The 22,922-nt window shown below is 37.5% G+C and overlaps 1 protein-coding gene across 2 annotated transcripts in view; it reads left to right on the forward strand.

Moving 5' to 3' along the window:
• Positions 1-22,922, forward strand: part of CDK14 (cyclin dependent kinase 14) — a 310,018-nt gene that overhangs the window by 225,733 nt on the left and 61,363 nt on the right. Inside the window, exons 13-14 of one of the 2 annotated variants that reach the window (XM_057376776.1) lie at positions 15,779-15,918; positions 19,969-20,115. In XM_057376776.1, coding sequence (XP_057232759.1) covers positions 15,779-15,918; positions 19,969-20,084 — 256 coding nt within the window. In that variant the 3' untranslated portion in view covers positions 20,085-20,115. Of the gene's footprint in view, positions 1-15,778; positions 15,919-19,968; positions 20,117-22,922 lie in introns of those variants that run through there. The other variant, XM_057376777.1, reaches the window with a different exon arrangement.

Raw genomic sequence — 22,922 nt, forward strand, 5'->3', positions numbered from 1 at the left:
CGTTCCGCGCCCCGCCCGTCCCTGCGCGCMGCCGGGCGCTCCCGCCGCAGTTCCGCGCTTTCCACGCCAGGGGGCGCTCGGAGCCGCCCGCCAGCGCGGCCCCGCCAGCGCCTTTTGTTTATCCCGCTGCTCCGTGGGGTTTGTTAAATTAATTTCAAGCTGGTGGAAGCTGCTCCTTTGCACTGAGGCGCCTTTTTTTGTGCCCACTTAGCGCTGCTTTCGGTGCGCAGAGCACCGCTGCAGGCGGCGGCGCTGAGCCCAGGGCGCTGCGGGGATTGTCGGCTCCGCGGCTCGGAATTAGCGGATGCTCATTGAAGCCGAGCGCTGRGAAAGATCTCTGCAGTTTCTCCATTTATCCTCTCGCCAAGATGAAAAAATCCTTTCTGATTTCTATTCCAATCTTTCTTTCAAACTGGAGCAACCACAAAGTGCTATAATGTTATACCTTTTAAAATTTAGGGGGAAGACTCTTCTAACAGACCTCATTGATACAATGCTTATACTGACAGTCGATTTATTTTTGCTTTATTCTAAATTCCCCCTCTTTTGTGTTGCTAAGCTTTAGGTATTGTGTTACATCTTCTTTTGCTGGTTAAAAATAATAATAAGCTTCCTAAACTGGGCCACAAAAGCTTTTGTTATTTTTGTTTCAGAGTACTAATAACTTTATGTTGCCTCATTACTAAAATTACATTTTTACTGCCCTGTACCTTTCCCGTCCATGACAGCAGTGAAAATACAGCCCCAATGTAAATGGATGTTCTTTGCTGTTTTTTGCGACATTTAATTCAGTATCTAGCCCTGGGCTAGAGTTTGTTGGCATTATGAACTCTGGACCTATCTTCATTAGGGGTTATTTTTCCATGGAAAAAGTTGTTCGTAGTTTTTTATGCTCTACCTTGTTTTTAGATTTTCTKCCCACATAKCTCACTTCTGTTAGTTTCTTTGTAYTCATGTCKTTGTCTTGTGGTGATTTCAGCATTTAGTGTCATCTAAGAGTTGATTCAGTATGCAGGATATCCCTTAGCCCAGGTCATTAATAAAGATGTTAAATAAAACTGTGACTAACGCTAATCCCTCTGGCACACAGCTGGACACTTCCCTTCCAACTCAGTACATTGCCACTCATCATTACCCTTTGCTTATGGTCTGTCAGCCAGCTTTCAGCCTATGAGATACTGCATCACATCCAAGCTCTTTGGAGTTTGTTCACAGAACAAGATTTTTTAAATAGAAATTGCATCAAATGTTATCTTTTGTTGCTTTGTTCCACCAATGATTAAGTTCACTTTTAGAAATAATTGATCTGATGTCTTATTCATTAGTCACTTCTTTTGGTTGCCATTTTGTCTTATTTCTTCTGAAATCCAATTTTCATCCACATTGTCTTTTGTTTTTGTTGTCTGTATTTTCCTTCTATGTTGTGTAGCAATGTCCAACAAATATTTGCCAAGATTCTCTTATTTGAAAACCAGAAAGAAAGGGCATTTATCTATATATATATTAAGTCTAGTACAGTACTGTAGACTGCAGAGCAAAATTAAATAATGTTACAGTAACTTACCTACAGTAATAAGCCCAGGAAGAGAAATGATGAAGGAGAACAAACTATTCTTGTGTGGAATTCCTGGAAAGACTTTGAAAAGGTGCCTTATGTTTGGTTTCTATCCTCACTAATTCCTTAAGAATTCCTTAGGATATTGAGACGTATATCAGATAGACATGTTTATTTGGTGTTTCCAGGTATGATTTTTTTTTTTCAATATATGTTCTTCATTAACATTTTTGAGTGCTTTCTGATCAACTCTTCAGATGTTTCCAGTTGTTCTTTCTCCTTATGCATTTCTACATGCCAATGTTTTATTAATTTCTCAGAATTATGTTTGTGGTAGTCTGTTACTCATATGTTGCCATCATGTCTGTGTTCATTTCTTGGTTTGAAGTCTTATATTTTCTGATCAGAGGCACCAGGCATCATTATAKCCTCACATTCTGAATTTTACCCTCTTGCTTGAGTTCTGTACTGTTGGTTTACCTGCTGAAATCTCTCTTCTCCAGATAATGACACTGCTGACAAAATTGAGTCTCTGGGATATGTTTTAAAAATATTTGTCTAAGGAATTGAAGACATACTGTGAAGGCAGTAATATAAGTGAAGTAGACCTTACTGCTGGCTCTCTCATTACTTGCATGTAGCCATTAAAGGCAAGATTTTTCCAAAAGAGCAGTGAAAATGATAGGCAACTTGAGAGCTGGGTTGGCATTCAAAAATGCTTAGTGCTAAGCAACTGCTCTTGGCTTGTGTGGCTTGAWATTATCCTGTGCTGTTTGTTCTGTATTACAGATAATTTTTCTTTAACTGAGCAGTTCCTTTCACTTCTCATCTCAGAAACGTAGATAATTTTGAGAGGTGGTGCAAACAGGCAACAAATATAAAAATATGAATCATGTTCCTGGGTTTTGTCACCACTGCAGATGGTTTAAGCCAGTCTCAAAACTCATACTGTTTGTCTCTGCCAGYCAGAGACTTATGACAATAGTTAAGATTTCCACAGTGGCAGAAACATCATAAACTGTCTTTGCCTTAGGCAAATACTTATTTTACTGTATTTTATGAGGATCTCATGTGGGGCTTTCAGYGTAATTTTGACCACTGCCTTTTCTGTGGCAAGATGACAGCTATTCAGGTATTGCCATTCATGAGCATCTCCTGTGACTGTCTCTCAAAATTCATTCAAGAAAATCTTAATCACTTCCTTTCCYGCATTCTTGGTTGTGCTACTTCATATCTGCCTTCAGATTTCTGCTGTTTTGCCTGCCAAATAGTAGAGAGAAATGAGAATTTTTGCTTTTTCATGCAGGTTTTCTTTTTTTTTTTTTTAAATTAGTGATGCAGAAACACATATCATTATATGTATCACTGGTGAAAACAGTGATTTTTTCATAACTTTTAAGTTATTTGCCAGCTAAACAGTTTAATACTTAAATTTAGTGGTTTCTTAAAATGACCTAGTTTAGAAAGTTTCAAGCTATTGTTTGAGAATTTGTGCAAGATGCTGGCTGCAAGCAGGTCATCATGTATATATGTGTTCAGTGTCTGCTTGACCCATGTCAAAATGGGAAGATGGGAGAGTCTCACCCTGCTGATGCATTAAAACAGAGAGGTTGGATTATGTTTTTGCAGCAGCACACTGTGAATAACGAGCCTCAGCACAGGGCTGCTGCACCTGTCATTGCTGGAGGGCAAAGAGGCAAGTGGTTCCAAAGGGAACTGACCTTTTTCTTTCAGGCATTGAGTCAATCCCATATCCTAAGGCACACATTCTGCGTTAAAATTATTATAACTCTCCTGGCATTAGGCTGAACAACAGACTCTGGTGAAAATCTATGGAAAAAACCCAAAAAATATGATGATGATGGTAGTTTGTCTATTACTTTTAATTAAACCTTTATAGGAAATATATTCTGTAATTTTGAAAAGCATCAGTAAACCAGCTCAGTTTTCTTCTGATAAAGATAAATTTAATTAAAGTTTAAAATAAWTTTTTTTAATCTTTGCCTGAATTAGCAGCTCACTGGATAGCAAAATGTAAATGACCATGTTTATCACTAAATGTGATTCACAAAAAGTCTGCATCCTTTTAAATTCTKTAATACAGCATATATCCACTGGCTGCTACCTCAGCTGAATTTCTATCTGTAAGATCTGATTTACAAATAGACAACTTTCTATTAAATTATTCACATCTCGTAATAATTGATGTAACAGAGTTGATCTTATGCTGGAACATATTTGATCATAAATTCAATGAAAACAGCCACCATCTTTGTGATGTTTGTCCAGCTAAATCCTTCAGTGACTAAAATAATAAAGATGCCAGCTGTGTTTGTTTTATGYTCACCACTGCAATAGGAGGCTGAAAATACAAATGAATAAAAGACCTAATTTTTSATGTTGTATTTCTAAACTCAGAAGCCTACTGCAAAGAATTTAATTGAACAAAATTAAATTTTTACTTCTGTCACATTCTCATAAATGTATTGTTTGGGTTTTTGTTCCTATTGTTTGGGAATACAGGGTAGTTTAAAAAAATTGATATTGTTTGGATCCAAAATKGCAAAACCCAAGGAAATCTTGTAAAAGTAGGTTAAATGTATGCTTTTCTCTCTGCCATCATTGCATGTTAAGAATGGACCATCACTTTGCATTGCCTTAGATTTTATAGCAGTTTTAAAATTCTGTTTATTACTGTATACTGTTAGTGTGCCTCAAACTGTTTTCACCACCCTGACATAAAAATATCATGCTCTGGATCATTACTGGCCTTCCTACAGCATTATGACTTTTGCAGAATACTGTTACATTCCTTTTATTTCTTTCATATTTGATCCTTACAGTGCCCTTGAGTCAAGCTTTATTCGGCAACAATGAGGGCATGAATTTTCCTGAGATGTTGACAGGAAGTGTTTGGTGAATGTCATTTTTCTGTCAGCTACAGCCTCTGTCTGTGCTGCAGACTAAAGCAGAGCCAGGGACCGTCCCCTGGCCCCGAGGCCATGTGGCAAACCTTGGCTGCAGCTGTGCTGAGTAACACTTGGGTGTGCATCTCCTGTGGGCTTTCTGTGGTCCCAACGCAGCTGCAGGTGCAGTTATTATTTTGGGGTTGTTCAGCATTAGGTGTTTAAATAGAAATTTCCAGAATAAAGCAAGACAGATGTTGCAGAGCATAGGAATGGTGTTTCCTGGTGTAATATGTGGTGAACCACGATTGTAGGAACCTGCTGCCTTTTGGGAATGGTCTCTGGTAGGAGCTGTTCCCTGGACTGTGTCCAGGAGTGAGTTTGGGGCATGCTACTGGACATGGGCCAAATCRTCCAGGGGCACTCTGGACACTCAGTCAGGTTCTTTCACTAGCCCTGCTCAATTCAGCAATAATACTTCAATAGAGAAATTCCTACTATTCCCTGTGCATGCCTGAGCGTATTCAGGTGACGTTTCCCACTCTCACTGTACTGTTAGAATGCTTTGTCACTTAGCCCTGAAGTCTTAGGGAAAAAAAAAATATATATATATATATATATATATATATATATATATATATATATATCCTGTGCATCTATAAAGATGTATACATCTCACTTTTTTTCCTTCCAGTTTTTCCAAGGTTCCTTTTTGTCTTCTCCAAACAACTTTGTCACTCTTATCTTGATTATCATAATATTTCTTATGTGCTCTCCCGATCAACATCCTCCTTCAAATCATATAAAAAGCAACCAGAAAATTCAATTTATATTTTTTGTGTATAATTTAATTCTCATCCCAACACTGGCTGTTTCACTCCATCATTTTTGAGGCCCTTCTTATCCTTTTCCAAATCCTCCATAATTTTGCTTCTTTCTTTTTTCACGAAGTTCCTATTCCCTGTTTTTACATTAGTGATTCCTTTCTCATATTTAAGCTTCTCTTGTCTGATGGATAGTTCAGGCAGACTCAAAACTGCTGCTTYCCTTTCTGGGAATCAGGTGGGCTTATGCCCAGACAGTGAAATTATCAGTTGTTTGGGGTCCTTGACTCCAGRCTTCTTGTTTTCAGTTTGGAATCTGCTAGGACTCAAATATCCATTTTTGCAAAAGCTTGGTGTTMATTTAGAACCCTAAAATGAGATGCAGATGTTTATTTACCTGCCCATCCAGTTCTACGACAGCGCACATGACCAGAGATCCATGGATTCCACAATTCCATGTGTGCAAGATCTTTTGAAAATCCACCAGCTTTTTTGTGTTATTAGAAGTGGCCTCAGCTCTGCTGGCAGTCAATTTTTAGTGATAGCTGACTCTTTGGGAAATCTGGCCTTTGGTGGTCGCTATTATAGATAACGATTTTGATTTTAGTTCTTAAATCACCTATGCTGATTTATGCCTAAATAGCAGKAACTCCCTGCTTAGCTGTCTCTCTTTCATGATACTTTGACAGGATAGGATTTGAAAAATAGTTCAGGGTTGAGTTCTTCCCTACTGCAAGCCAATTTCTGAGTGTCAGATAGCCGTGCATCCTCACCCATGTGCAAGCACAGGCACTTAAAATCCACGTATTTCAATAAATGATAGTTAAGAGATGGAGTTCATGACTTGGTGATTCACCTTCAAGATGTTAATAGATAAAATGGCATGAACTCTTGTGTTAAATTCCAGCAACTTCATAAAAGGACACTTCAATACAGGTATGTTGGTATAGGTATAGGACACTTCAATACAGGTATTTGTGTGGATATGTAACATTTCATTAAAAAAAAAAAAAAATCAGTGCAAAATAATGTTACATTTTCTCCAAATTACATACTGGAGAGATTGCTGTTTTTTTCCTTCCATGGTGGTCCTTGCCTAAGAAATCTGGGTTTTTCCTCTGTTCAAGTTCAAAGTCGAATTCATGCACTAACACAAGCATATTTGTCTCTCAACAAGTATTACTGCCACTGACATCAGGGCTGGATTTTCAGTCTGCCTGGTTCTGTCCTTGCTCAAAGAGCACCTAATGTTCGCTTTAGAAAGTTTCTGTCTCCATTGATGTAAAGACAAAGTGGCGTGCTGAATCGGGAGAGTGGATGTGGCGAAGGGATGGTGCTTTCTGCCCCACAGTGAATTTGGTGTCCTTGCCTGTGCTCCCATGAAATATCCCGAGGGTCAGGGAGCTGCAGCCAGCTCTGTGTGAGGAAAGCCTGTCTAAATACAGACATAACAACGAATAATAAAGTATTTGTAACTGCAGAGCTTGAGTACATTGCCCATGTGCTCTCATCACCATCTCAGTCTCCTCCTCTCACTGTTTACCAGGCCTACATCATTTCCCTGTTGTGTCTTAGCTTAGCGTAGTTGCAAAAAGACCAGGATGCCTGCTTTTACATAATTGCTCCGTCTCCTTGGGTTCAGCCAGGCACCTAATCTGCATAAAGTTAAATACATGCATATGCGGGGTCTGTCTTCCTGAGCCTTCCAGGCTTGGGGCGTTCTCGCTGCCTCCAAATCTCTATCTGCCTTTAATGAGCTGTATAAATAAATACAAAGTATTCCTGTTAGTTTCATATCCGCAAAAATATATTTTATTAGCTGAGAGGTGTACTGTAATAGTAGAGATCAGACCCATGTGATGTTTTAGGCAGCAGTGGGAGGACAGGACAAGGAGCTGCTTCCAAGCAGTTGATGGATCTGAGCCTCGGCCAGACAGATTTGTAGGTTAACTGTGATAAATGATCTTTGCTTTACTGACTAAAGCAAGGTCACCCTTCTGGGGGCACTGCCTGCATGCTGCAACCTTGTAGCAATTMTTGTTGAAGGGCTGAGCAAACAGACCGGTTCTTATTTACATTAGAACAAAATTAGAAGTTCTCAAACCCAAGGTGATAAAATATCAGACCAGAGGATAAAGTTTCATAGAGCAGTATTAATGTTTACTTACTAGCACTTAGTTCTGTCTTTGTTTTGTTTTCTAAAGGCAATAGGTCCAGAAAGACAGTTGGATAAGGAAAAATAAGGAAGGCTTTGTTTGCTTCCCTAATGGGTGCACCCACTTGACAAATTTGAAATTCAGAGTTTCGTTTTTTTCCTTTTCTTCAGAATATCTTTTGCATGGATTTGTTTGGAGAGAAGCAATTCAGGTTGTGGAGGGTAAATGAGGAAAAGCACAGAGTTTTGACTCCATTGTGCGCCAAAGGTTTATTTCAGCAATTTTTATGTTGGGGGTGGGGGGTATTCCCTCTTTTTGCTTATGTCCAGMCAGTGAGGAAATAAATATATGAAGAAAAAAACACTATGGAATYCTAACTCCACTGCTCTATTTTCTTCCTTTTATCATGCCCCAAGATTCACTGAAGTTGATATAAATTCACCATGCCTTATTTTAAAAAGCATAACAGAAAGGCATTCTTCCTTTAAGAGTCAGACTGTAAAAGGTGATTTTCTTTCAGTTTGGTTTAAGCCTGTAAAAAGCATTAAGTGAAAAATCTGATATATTTGTTAGGGCATTTATTGCATTACTAACTTATATTTTCAGTTCTCAGTGAAAGGTTTATAGAGAACATAAACCTTGAAGAATTTTGTTCAGGATTAAAGTTATATTTTCTCCATTTTCTGGTGAAATAATAGCTCATAAAGTGTTTTTTTTTGGGGTGTTAGTAATTATTTTTAGCTCTGTCTGTTTTCCAAGGTTATTCTGTTCAACTTGCTGAGGTGCACAAAGACAGCCCTTAAAAAACATTCACCTTGATCAGAAGATCCACACCCCTAAAGATTTCAAAATAATCAGAAGCTTCTGAGTAGATGTCACCACTGCCTTGTTTTACTTCATTAATTGCACTAACAGGAAACAAAGATCTTCCAGTAAACTGTAAATCTGGCATATTCAGTAGTGGYCTGTCATGGTGTAAGTAATGCACTATGTCTTCCATAATTAGTATCTTTAATACTGGGCTAATTGGGATTCCAAAAGAATTAAAAGAGTTGATTACTGGTGRCATGTAAAATCAAGAAGAAGTAATTGCTAAGTTCTTTCTGGGACAAAATGGTAAGGCGTGTTCTAATTAATATTTCTTAGGAAATGCTTTTTCTGGGAAACACCTGTATCTAAGAGAAACTGCTGAAAACTGAGTGAAATCACGTGAATTACTTAAGGTAGTAWTCTTTCAGTTAAATGAGTTAGATCTGATTTTAAACAGTAGCAAAACACTGTACCCGGCAGTCATGTTGCCTGGAATATCATAGAATTCCTAGGAATTGAGAAAGTTACATGATCATATCACAGAAAACCACATTCTCAATAGCTTAGGGTATGTTATCACTGGACACATATTGTATGTTTGCTGTTTAAATAAGCTTTTCTTCACTTCAGTGTCTACCATGTAGACTCCATCTTYGTGCTTCATTTGATGCTCCAGCACATGTTATCCTGGCAAAAAAGATGCCCAGCATCAAATGTAAACATTACTCTGTGTCAGGATTGTAAGGAACAAGYAGGAAAAACTATCTGGAATGTTGTCAATGAAGGGTATTGACAATCTTCCTGCCCAATGCTCTCAGTAGTTGGTGCTGGGGTTCTTTGCAAGGTTTCATAGCTCAGCATTTTCATTCTGAGGCATCAGAGCGAGAGCTGGCTCAGCTGCATGTCAGGATACTAAAAGTACCTCAGAATACTTTTAGGTCTGTTGTATATTGATTGATTCTYTTTAAGCATAGCCTTTAAACATCAAATCAACCAAAGTTCAGTTTTTAAAAGTGGTGTGTTCTGTAATGGTGTTAATGTTCTGCTTCCTCTATGAAGCAGAGATTCCGAGCTAGAGATCACAAGCAGCATTGTGTTGAAGAAATACGGTAATACAACTGACACAGACACTAAAACACATCAAATCTGTTGTAGTCAGGGAGAAATAGACTCATATCTAAGGTTTTGTCTTGAGTTGCAGTCAGTRATGACACATATAAATGATCAAGTTGTAATTGAGCATAATAGCTATTGTCAAATGTGAATTGCTTTGAGAGGTTGGATTACTGCATTGTCTARCTTAGGTGTGACCAAATTGAGTGTCTGAAGCCTAATGTGACTCATGAGCAGTTTAAGAACTTAATTCTCTGTTCTGAGAAGTTCAGGAGCTGCAACTGTAATTTTGGTTTACCTACTGTGTCTGTAGATTCTTTTAAAAATTTACCARGTATAGCCATTACATGCCTAGGGCCAAACCTATGTTAATTAAAATAGAAAACCTAGCTGTCTATATGGTTAGAACCTTCATTTGTTATGTTCACCTTTTTTGTCATGAAATGCTGTTCATCTTGGCTGCTTTCCAGGTCATGACATCTGTGCAACTGTCATAGAATTAGGGATATTATTACCTTCCTGGAWTGCACTGAATGAATTCACCTCCAGCTTTGCAAATGGGGCTCCGACCTCTGCTACATCGACAGCAACAGCAATGCCAAGGAGTCGAACACCGATGCTTTTATTTTTCTCTGGTCTGTATCAGTGAATACTTACCAATGGTTGTCATGGCTTTTATTRCAATAATAAATACTTTGACCACCTTTTAGTACTTTGGTAGATAAGACTGCTAATGCTGTAATATCATAATATAATTAAGGCAGGTCAAATTATTATTTTTTTTTTAATTTCCAAAGAGATGCTTTCATACCCCACCATGGAAATCATGATGGTCTGAACACTGGGGAGTGCAGTGTTGTGCAGGAGCACAGAGCAAGGACAGGCACTGGGAGCAGTGCAGGCTTTGTCCCAGCCCAGCTCATCCAGGAACAGGATGCTGTGCTAATGTGGCAATCTTGTTTCTAGTCAGGTGCTGAGCTGGAAGAGTGCAATTAAACYGATGGCCTACGGAGCCTGGAGATTGGATTTTCCCACCTGCATGTGTAGAGAGCTCAGTGTTTCTCACTCTAAACTGTTGCCAGCACCTCAGTTTGGGAAGAGCAAGAGAGGCATCAGGTGTTTGGAGACACACCTTTTCTAAGGAATGTGCACAACCCAGGACTGCTGTTGGCAGCCCCATGCAGGTGTGGGGACAATCCCAACAGTGACATATCACAGTGGCTCTGTTTGATTCTATTATTTTCTGYATAGTGTGGCTTGAAGTACCTCTAYATYGTGCTGTAGAGAAAATTCTGTATTTTGTCATTGATCAGCAACAAGTAAAACACTRCTTCAGTGAGCCTTCAAATGGTTTTGTCTCTCTTTGTTCATCAGTTTTAGTCCTCRCTCCCCTTTCAGTGTAAAACACTGAAAAAATGGTAACATCTTTGCTCTGTTAGATTCTCGTCTTGAGGTGCCGCTTCACGCCTTCATCTGTATCAAAAGCTAAAAGCCTTGCATCAAAACTTGCTCTCGCTTGTTGTGGTGGTTCCTTGATGGCTAAATAAACYCTACAAAAGCTCTGCAGAGGCGCACCGGGCGCGTTGGGGAAGCGGTTCCCGCACGCTGGAGCTGGCACGTCGSGGCTTTGAAGACGGTAGGAGCTCTCGGCATGGCGGTAACAACAGAAACGGCTGGTGGAGTTTGTAAAATGGAAATGCTGCTTTACGCAGGCCCTGCTCTGATCGGTGTTTTGCATTGCTGCTGCTTCTAGGGTCACRTGTGTGTTCAGAGCTGTAAACTGCCAAGGCACACGAGGGCACGTCTGTATCGGTGGTTAGGACACAATGAACTTGCAAAGGAAGCATTGCCTACAAAATACAGTGTTGAACAGTTTTGTTTAGACCTTGGAAAGGCTAAAGCCAGGGACAAGGGCGAAGGAGCGCTGTCCTCAAGCAGAGTTGGGTGGAAATGGGGAATGCAGCCATTGTGGCAGTGTGTTGGTAGGTGAGGGACCGCAGGGACCATAAAGGAGCCGTGCTGTCGAGGGGATCAGAGCATCCCCTGTGAAATGAGCTGCAAGGGTTGCCATATGGCCTGCCTGGTTTACACCAATTTGTTAGTTCTCTTCATATTATTAAACTTTAAACTCTGCTAAATGGGGTGACTGTTCAGGTTAACCGTGTTTTTGTCTTTCAGCACTTCAGGTTGCAGGAGATTGCTTAGAATAAAGAAACAGCTGAGATTTCCRAAGGGAATTAGGTGCCTCACTCCTTTAGGCCATGCTATAAATGCCAGTCGAGAAATGAATTAATGATATTCTGCCAGAATCATATCTTCACATGGAAAATGTGCACAGTAAACGATTTTTRCTTTGGGAAGTATTTACCTCATGCTGCTAGGAGCATATAGACAGCATTTTATTTCCATTTGTTTTAATACCCATTTGTCTTAATTATTAATGTGAATTTGAACTCCCTTCTTCATTGCATTTAAAAGCAAATCACCCCAAGTTCAGAAGTTCACTGCACATGCCCCAAACTTTTTTTTCTCCRGAGCTTAAACCAAACTTCAGTGATCTTAGTCATGTTCTGCTTGACCAAATACTGACCTTCCTCTGCAGTAGAGAGACATTTAAGCCTGTTTTCTGAAATTAAATCAAATTCTTGTAATCCAATGAGATTTACAACTGCTCAAGTCTAGTCAGATTCATATATATTTCAAGTSAGACAGGTTCATACGGTGTTTGTTTTTCTTGAGCTAAGGCTGTGTATAGCATTTGGGATTAAACAGAAAATTAACATGTTTCACAAATGTCATTAGAGGAGGTGTGTAAAAATTTTCTCAGTGTTCCTCAAAACATCTACATGTTATTTAATGCTCATTGCCAAAGGTTTCTCTGTATTCTGCAGTACACTGCATTTTCTGAAAGTATGTGTGCTGTCATGGCTGGACACTGTTCCTCAGTGATTAGTGTGACAGTAAGTGAAGCGTGAATATTGAGACTTGCCATATCATGCATGCCAAGTTCCTATATGGCCCAACTGCTGTGAGACAAAACATGCTATTATGTTTTAGACACAAAGCCATATTGTATGAAATTCCACCCTGTCTCGTACTGAAAGAGGTGTATTTGAAAATGAAATCTTTTTTCTTTCCTTCGGTTCTTTTTGTTAACTTCTGTATTAGGTATTTAACTACTGAACCCCATCAGAAAATTTAGCCTTTGTCTCTATCGAGGAATCAAGTTTCAAAGTTAAATCAGACAAATTTTAATGTTTTACGGAGGATCTTTTAAAGGGACTATTGGCAAAAAAAAAGGAAAGAAACAAAAACAATCATTCTGATGCTTGTTCCAGACCACTGAGGTTATGCAGTAAATGGRGTTTTCCAAACAATTCTGATGTAATTTTAGTACATGATCATAACATAGTTTTTTCATAAGGAAAAAAAAATAGCTTGTCTTTAAACAAAGCAGCAAAATTTGTCATGCATTCCACTAAGGCATCAGTTTTTTAATACTGACAACCTTAGGAGCTCGCATGCATTGCTTTTTGGAGTGTCCACAGATTTCCAGAAGCGACCCTTGAAGAAGATATGAGTTTTGAAGAAYATTTTCATTGCTGTGCAAAGCTGCATTAACAAAATTAGAATTTTGATGTGGAACTTTAAAGATACAGCTGAGCTAGGTGAAAGCGGTAGTTTGATACATGAGTTACTTGGATGATCTTCTTCGGCCTGTATTGCACAAGAGGAGACAATCATTATGGTCCCTTCAGAGATTAAAATCTATAAATGCTTGGAAAYACAATACTAATAATGTGGCTACTGGAATCTTGAAAGCATTGACAAAAAACTAATACCAACCTCACACCCCCAGCACCACATGTAGTGTGATCAGGGCAGATAGATCGCATCATTATAGCAGATTGAACTATTTTTGCAGACTGTGCAATGAATTTAGTCTTCTATTTATTAATTATAAAAGCAGTTCTAATTAAGACTGATTTATTCATAATTATTCAATTAGTTGATGTGATTATGCTGCGGCCCTAGATATTTTTGTTGGATTTAGATTGTATTAATGTGTAATCTGYTGCTTATTTGATGTTTATCTTTGGTTTCTCCGCTGATTTCAGTAAACATGTATCTTTTCTGTATCTGAACTGGGAAGGTGACTTTGGCTTTCTAAACTGTTCCTATTCAAAACACTTTCAATTGTATTAGCTATTCTGAATTTCTTGCAAAACAATCTTAGCAGTATGCCAGGTACACTGGGGACCATTAATGAAAATGTCAGCATTACTCTCTTCAAGGAACTGCAGGTTTCTTCCATAATTTCACCTGCAATTCAGAATTTCTTAATGTTTGAATGTTRTTTTCTTTTGCTTTGCTTTGCCTTACTTAATTAGCATCTTCACTGTGCATATGGATCAGCTAAGGAATGGTGGAATTCTTATATTGGAGAGTAATATTTCACTACTTACTTAAGTGACTGCCTTTTTCTGAATTAACWGTAGTTCACATTCAAAACAGAGCAAGTTTACTATAGTTCCTGACAAGCTTGCAGCTATTTCTGTGGGGAAAAATTACACTGGCAGAATGGTTTGACAGAACCTCTGAACRATTAATTGGTGCAGGGGTGATTAGGGCTCAAGACAGGCCTCACAGATTCAAYATAATCATCATTCCATGGAAATTTTGGATGTGTAGAAGAATTAATATCAATTCTTCTTGAATATTTGCTCCTTCTTTTCCTTTTCTTTGTTAATAATAACCTTTTGCCTTGGTATTTTTCAGTGTTCTGTAATGAAATAATCTGTAATTTCTGTTAAATTGTTTAATTAACATTTTCATTAATCTGGTGGTTTAAATAGTCTGTATCCTAATTAATAATATTATTTATTAGCAATGACTCTTTCATTCAAGATGTGGGTTTTTTTTTTTTTTCTCACAAACAGAAAATGGAAACAGAAACATCAGAAACACTGGAATTCAGCATCTATTTAACCTGAAATAGCAATTCTGAAATCTAATCCTGAGAATTCAATAATATTATACCTGATGAGCTATAATGTCTTAAAGTACTCAGCATTCCTAARCAATTCATCCCTGGATAATTTCTGGACACATATACTGCCAGTTCTCAAGAAGAGATAGATAGGCACAGTATTCAAATTTCTATCTAGTGCACAGTTGCTAGAAATTAAAAAGACAGCCAGTGGGATATTTTTTGAGTGATTGCAAATATCAGCATATCATACGTATGCCAGTAGAGATCCTTTTGACTTATATTTTTTTTTTTAATTTTTCACACTGGCTATAGTATGAACATGAACAAAAAGTTGTGTCTATGACATTTATAACTTGAAGTTCTCACTGTAGTAACCATTCTTTTAAATTTTGTGGTTTTAGTGTTGTCTGTAGTTTGTTGGAGAGACTACAAACTACATCTTTGCCTATACTGATTCATATAAATTATGCCATGTCAGCCTGATAAAAGAGTAATGCTGTTTAACCCATCTTCTTGAACTGTTTTCTGGAAAGTCAGCTTGAGCTGAAAAGAAATGAATATTTACTTGAAACATTTCTAGTMATAATAGCAACAGGATGTCAACAAGGTTCAGGGTGTGTTTTTTGACTGCATTTCACAGTTTGGTGGCTTTGTAAATTTAGGCAGCAGCTATAGGTTGCGAAACCCAGCCCACATCTTGCTGGTTACCATTTTACTCTCTCCCCTACAAGTCTATTATTTTTAGATTATRTTTTCTTATAATATTCCCAAGAGTTTAGCTCCCAGCAAAACAGTAAATTTTCTCAGACTTCTGTAGGGAGCTTAGAAAAGATAATTTACTCAAATTTACTGTTTGCATTGCATTAACAATTAATGAAGAGCCAGCTCCCTGCTATGTGAATATATGAACAAGTAAAAAGTCAGTACTTCTGGAAAGACAAATGCCTTTGTGAAACATGATGCATGTGTTGCATGTTAGGCATCACTGGATTTTAAAATTTGATACTTCACAAAGTTGTGTGAATGTKGCTGTTATTGTAAGCTTGGATTTCATGCATTTAGATGGTAATATGCATTTGTTTCCAGCACTGTAAATTTTCAGTCTGTCAGTATGCTCAATAAAATGTAAATGGAAGGATGAAAACAGTTGCTTTCAAGATGCTGTTGCTCATGATGCCTTAGCATACTAGGCAGGGCATATGTGATATGGTATATTATATGCTCTGCAGTTGTAAAATTTGTATGAATTTTGAGCTGTCAATACAGAAATAATTCATTAACTCCCTAACCTGAGGAACAGCTCTCCTGGTTGCRCTCCTGGCTATTAAGGCTTGGTGTTTCAACTGTGCTGACTGGAGATGGAATTAATAAACAGAATAACWATACTGTTTTTCAGAAAAACCTTCTTGTTTGTGTTTCAGGCTGAGCTGTGTGAAGCACGCAGAAGATCTAGCCTCCAAACTACTCCAGTGTTTCCCAAAGAACAGATTGTCAGCACAGGCAGCTCTGAGCCACGAGTACTTCAGTGATCTGCCCCCACGGCTATGGGAGTTAACTGATAGTGAGTATAACCACCTCCAAATCGATTAAAAACAAAGATTCTGGTTCAGACAGATGCATGTGTGTATGYTAACCCTCACATGCAGGCAGCTTCACACACACACACAGCCACACACAAAATACGTGACTGCAATTGCATAGACTCAAATTACATAGTTAGCTTAACACAGGACAAAATGGATTTTTTTTTTGCTATCTCTGCTCTGCAGTCTGCAGCCTGCTATCTTTGTATTTGATTATGTGTGGAGCCAATAGAATTCTCTGAATTGTCATAAAGCAAAAGGAAAAATGCAATTTACATATTTAGTGCTTTTCACTTTATAACAYACAGTACTTCTTAACTAGCTGCAGCACACAGGATAAAAATCCAGCTGTGTTTGATTCACAGAATCTCTGTGTGCTTTAACAGTAACCTTTAAGAAAGGACTCGACATTCAGAAGTCTGAGAAACACAAAGTAAACAATCAGTTAATTTGCTGAATTAGACTGTGTACGAAGAGGATAGCAAATGATATTCTTAACTAAGAATGCTGTCACTATTTACWTGCATCCTTTTGCTTCTTTTATTAAACAGAATTCATTCCAATTGACTTGGCAGAAATGTTCCTATCATTGTGTATGCTGTCAATTATCTTTTTAGTAATTTTAAATCATTTATATTGTATGTGTGCCTATTGTTTTTCAGTGTTAAAGGCCCACTACTATTTATTCTGAGGAAAAATAGTATTGTGAATAATCTTTTTTATTCAGAGAAGGTTCTGTTATTAGAAAAGAGGTTTCACAAGGGAATAACAGCATTTTGCTTTAACTCAATATGGTGAAGAGACACATGCTTGCATTACAGCATTGTATGTTCTGTTCTGCTTTCAAATATGCATCCATTAGCAAAAGATCTAAATCCAGCWCTTCAAGGCTGAAAGTTCAGAGATGCAGCAATGGAAAATGTGAGTTTAACCATGGCTGATACAGAAGTTTGCTTCTAAAAACTGAGCTCTCTCTTTCTGARTATTCTTTACAGCAGTGTCAGTATGAAAACTTTTGCCTTCCTAAAGTTTCTCTTTTCCATCCTCAACACCTRTAGCAGTCACATTTTGAGCTGGTTCTGTGGCTTGGCTGTCCAAGTGCCCTACTCCCAGCTCTGCCCTGAAGAGMACTCTCCCATTTCTAGAATATGAACAATAAAATCAAAACAATAGYTCCAATAATTTCTGTCCATCACTGTCACAGACCATGTTCCTGCTCTGCAAAAATATTCCCTGTTTCCTCCTCTGCTGTGGTGACCCTCCACTCAGTTTGCTGACTGTGGTACTCCATAAGCAGGAAATTTAAAGGTTCAGTGTAAATTAAGGCTGCTATTGGAAGTCTGCCTTTGCAGAAACTGATGCAAAGAGATTCTTTTCTTCAGGRCTAACGAAACATCAAGAATGCCAGTTCATTTATCCTATTTCCACTAAATGGAAAACAAAAATCACTCTGCAGTGGTGACATCTCAATCCTTCTGACTGTGTGATTTAGTCTAGCCAGGATTTTGAATTCTGAATTCTGCAGGAGTACTTTTCTGTTAATATGGGCTTATTACCCACTTGCCACTTAGTTTATCAGTCAGTGGTTAAATCCAGTTCTATCAGTGAAGTAAATGCCTACACATTATCACTCTGCAGCAGGCTGCCAACAGAGACAGTCTTGTCCTAGTCATTAACAAGCACAATGTATGCAGAACACCAGAGGGGAATTAAAACCACAAAAAATACCTCAGGGTGGTATTTTTAATATGAGAATTTAATTTGTAATTTCACAGATTAAGAATTTTGGCTGCATTAATCCTTTTATCAGCTCACAGCAGGTTATTTGCAGAAGCATAACCATAAGGCGATATTCATTGGCAGAAACACGTCTTTGCATAACGTTAAACATCAGGAGCAGTGAAACCTTTTGAAGGGGGGAGAATAAAGATGAAAAATCATTATATTTTAAAGCAAGGTTCTTCTAAATGCCTCCAGTAAAATTTTGAGTTACAGAAAGACTATTTCTGTGTCTAGTAGATAATCATTATGAAGCATAAATCCARATGCAAGAAAGGACAATCCCAGTATCAAATACTACAATCATTTCTATTTAGTATTACTTGGATATTCTTGTAAACATATTTACAAAACAATAAACTCATATACTTTGGAGAGCTGGAAAAATGTTTACTGTGTAAGTGAAATTACCAGTTTTTGTGATTTAGTTCTCTGTGCTAATATTTTATATCAAGAAACACTGTTGATAGTTAATTAAGTGTAGTTATAAACACATWGAGTCTTTATGTACAAACAAAATTATTGCTTTCTAATTTGGACACCACTGTGATTTTCCAAATCTCTATAGTGAATAGTATTCATCATGGAATATATTTTGTCCAATTTGGTCCTAATGCTGAATTGCAAATTTGGGGATTTAGTACTAAAAATCAGGGAAAGCCTCATATGTGGGTGGGAAGGCAAATAGGAAGAATCAGTYAAATAATTTTCCATCAGAAAATTGTTTCCTTGGAATCACAGTATTTCACAAAATTATGGTGACTCTGCCTACATTGAAAAAGTAAAAATGAAGCATTTGACTTCCTTTTCTGCTTTTGACCTTTARCACTATATATTTGTATTCTGTGTAATWCTGTTCAATATATTTTTTKATACGGTTTATTTTAAAAATGTGCRCAAAGTTAGTTTACATGAGAAGCACAATTTCAATTTTTTTACTTGCTATAGTTTCGAGTCAAGGCATAATTTCAATTTGGTTGGAAGTTAAATTTCCAGATAAGTTCTGTCTAACAGGTAGCCACTTTTTTGAAAATAATACATTAAAAGGTAAGAGTAGTGCTGTTCTGCTAAAAGCACCTTGTCTAGGAACACAATGCAATTTATGATGCAGCATAGCTTTAATTCATCTCAAACCTGAGCAGTAATCTGTGGATTAATCCTTTTTACTAAATCTGTGTACTTGTTATTTGCTCTCAAAAAAAAAAAAAAATCAGTCCTCCCAGTTCTTAATTTTATATTTGATAGCTCATATTCATTTATKTGTATAGAATATCTGCCATTCATAGTGTGTTACTGAGGACAGCAGAATAAGAAATGCAAGTTGAGATGTCAAAACAGTGAGAAGGGCTGTGCATAAAACAACAGCCAGGTCTTTTAAAGACATATAGATGATAAAGTAGCTCCAAAAACTTACAGTTATGCCAGTTGTTAGTGCAAAAAAGAAAATTCTTGGGGCCCTGATTAGTTCTCTAGCATTTCCATATGGARTCATGGTGTGGCAGTTCTCTTGAGGATATTGTTATACTGAGGTTTGTTTTCAGGCGGTATTAAAGTCWTTGATTTTTCCCCATCAAATTGAGGCATCCTAAGTAAAAATGGGTTTTCATATTATCAACATGCTCATCCTTAACCATTTGCAATTTGATTCCTATGATTATTATCATCACGTCTACTAATTAGCTGCCTGGTGTGATGTTGAAGTCGTCAAGGTTTTTCTAGCTCATGCAAAAGGGGATTGCTTCATGTAACAGCTTTCTGAGTTGTTGGAGTATTTTTAGCAAGCCTAGTTGTYTTTAATAATTCAAAAAAGAAAGTCAAAAAAGATAGTTCAGTTCTACTGACATCACGATTCTAAAGATGTAATATGTGATATCAAATTATTGAAAAACCTTGCTATGTTTTACCTTCTTATTTACTTCTAAATTCTATCAGCAAAAATTTGAAAGTGGAAGTTATTAATTGTATAGTGGTGTAGAGGRCAAATAATCACACACAATCTGGACACAGGTTTTTTTTTTAAGATGCATGCAGCTAAGAATGTTTGCATCATACAACTTCCATCATTGTGCATTCAACTTCTTTTTATTCAGAACTTTCACAGTGCTTTCTTGCAGAAATAGCTGGTATATGTCAAAGCTGTATATATTTACTGTATTGTATTTGCCATTTATTTTAAATAATTATTTTTAAATAACTGCTTGTACTGCAAAAGGAAATCAAAGTTTCTGAGCTGACACTCTTTTTTGCAGTGTCTTCTATTTTTACTGTACCGAATGTAAGATTACAGCCAGAGACTGGAGAAGGCATGAGAGCCTTTGGAAAAAACAATAGTTATGGCAAAGGTGTATCAAACAGCAAACATTGAAGAATACCTATGTTCACAACTGATATTACAGGTAAGACATGATTATTGGAAAGTATATCTTTGAAAATGATCTTTAGTTTTCTTTAGAGAAACAAAATACAAAATYCAARTGCCATGTCCATGGGCAGGCTGATAGTCTGTTTGCTCAGTGTACAGTCCATATGAAGAGGGTAAGTTCTGAGCAGGAATGAGTGTCACTGACAGGTTGAAAGTATTGCAGAAGTTGGTACTAATGTATTAAACAATAGTTTGTCTTTAATTTGGACTGATACATTTTTTCATCCTGATAAGACATGCAGCAAGAAAATACCTCTTGCCAGTTCTGTTTTTAAACTTTGGGGCAAAGACAAGAAATTCTATGATTCTACGATTTAAGGTCCCTCACAACACTGACCATTGTGTGATTCTGTAGGTTGGTAGTCTCGATAGCAGAAGGATCTTGACAGAGAAGAGGCACTGTCATGTTAGTGATTGTGATCTCTATCACTGGATTAACTAATACTGGTTTTGTTTAGCCATAGTTATTCAGCAGTGAAATAGTGTGTAMTATGACTTCTGGTATTCCAAGAGTACAACAGAACTTGGGAAGGCTGRGTGAATAGAGAGGCCACTTACCAAATTACAGCAAGGGAATGGTGGTATTATGTCATGGCATTAATTCTCTTCTGCCCATATCAACACCCCAAWGTTTGTTCAGTGGGATTTAGCCCCTGGCAGACTCTTCCAGATTAGCAGTATTCCCTTATAGAGCTGCTTTGCTTATTATGCTTCTCTAAATGGTTTCATTCCACAATGTTTCACAGATTACCTAAAGTGAAGATTCTTTTTATTCAAAAAAACAAGGCCTGCCTTTTTGTTTGTTTGTTTGTTTGTTTGTTCGTTTGTTTTTAAAGACATGGTTGCTTTCACATGTTGAGTCCATTATAAAAATTTGTTACAGAAGTTCTAGAAGCTGAGATAAATGCAAATTCTGCTCAGTTACTTTTTGAAGATACAGTCTCATATAAATGTAGTTGATATTAACATGATGTCTATCTTTAGCTAAGTCTGCTTTTCACAATGTCAGATATAACTTTCTCTAATGATTCACATTTGGATTTACTGTTGTGTGCTTATGTACAATTGGGTTTTTTAACCCTGTAGTGTTATGGAGTCTTGGCCTGACAGACAGTAACTACTGAAAAACTGGAATGAATAGATTTCGGTGCTGACAGCCTGCCCCAATTTTTGCACAAGCTCTTYGCCAGCAAACCATTTAAGATTCTCTAATGTCAGAAATGAGGCTGCCTCAGAGCAGTCTGTTTACATCTTTATTGACAAGCTAATCCCTACTTTTTCCTGGGGCTGTGTCCCTGCAGACGTCTCTTCAACCTTGTCTGTTCTAACGTGACATATCATCCATCTAAAGTATATTTAGAATGTGCCCATCTGTGCTAAAGACCTTTGTGTAGAAGCTTATGTATAGAATCTCAATTCTCATGTACAGAATCTCCTTTTCCAAAGAAGTGTAATTTTTCATTTATACAACACGCAGTGGAAGGTTTGTGTTTGCAAATGAGCACATAAAATAGCACAAAGGAGAGCCCTTGAATCATTCTTACTGAAAATCTACTGGAGCAGGTACAAATTACTGCTTTAAAATTTTGTATATGAACAGAGAGAGCTATATGTATCCTTTCTGTACTACACTTCTGTGGCTGCTCAACCACAGTTTTAATATAAAATTTCATTGTGAAAGATCTGAAGCCACTTAGCAAATGTTCTGGTGTGTATATTATTGATTAAGGTTTTCCATTGTGGCTTGGGACTTTTTTCTGYTAGGTGCTTACAATGCAATAACTTATCAGCTCCCTGCTGTCATATTTGACTTGTGACATGAGATAGGGACAGCAGATAATGCTGGAAAAATATTAGTACCAAACAGAGATCTTCTTACTTGTACCATGCAAAGAGCTGGGGATTAATGAGGTGAATTAGGTGAATCCAGGACTGTGGACATGGAAAATGGATTTGGGTGAGGAATTATTAGAATGTGTGGATTAAAGGGATGAGACTACCAAGCAAGTGGAGGTGTGAGTCAATGTGGAAAATGAAAAGAGAAAAAGGAGTGCAGTTTTGGTAATGGGAACAGAAGGTCTGGTGAATGGCAGGTGGCTGTGATTTTAAGCAGCGGAGTAGTGAGTGGCAAGTAGGATGTTCAGTCARTAAAATGGATGAGTTATGGGTCAGTCACTCTAGAAGACTAGAGATGCAGTCAGCAGGACAGTAGCATTAGGGAAGGGGTATTTATTATAATATAGTCTGTCAAAGTCTCCATTCACAAGGCTCAGTGAAGCAAAAATGCATGGATAGCAAAAGGAAAGATGGCAGAGCTCTGCAGGGCCATGAAGTTAACAGGTCAACAAGTAGAGTTAGAAGGATGGAGGCCAACAGTAGAAGATGTTAAAATGTCAACAAGCATGTTCAGATAACATCCCAGCTAGTGGGATAAAGGAAAATTAAAATAGGTAAATATTGCAAGGACATAGATGTGATTATTTAAAAAAAGCAACCATAGGCAAATAAATGTTTCTAGCTTGTTTCCTGGACCAGGTAGGTACATGTGTTTTACTCATCTTCCTAGGCTGACTTTATGCATTTATAGAGGTGGCAGGGAAGTTAGAAAGGGGTGGAATTTTGAGGTTTTTACAGTGTCCTTCAAGAAGCTGTGAAAGAGAAAAAATCTCTAGATTGTTGTTCACTAAATCCTCTGACACCTGTGTAAAGGAAAGGTTTTATTTCTTATACCTTTTTATACATTTATACATTGTAAAGGAATTGATTATAGAAACCCACAAA

Source organism: Malurus melanocephalus, unplaced genomic scaffold, assembly GCF_030028575.1.
Source record: "Malurus melanocephalus ecotype Western Australia unplaced genomic scaffold, MMel_1.1 scaffold_290, whole genome shotgun sequence".
NCBI lineage: Eukaryota > Metazoa > Chordata > Aves > Passeriformes > Maluridae > Malurus > Malurus melanocephalus.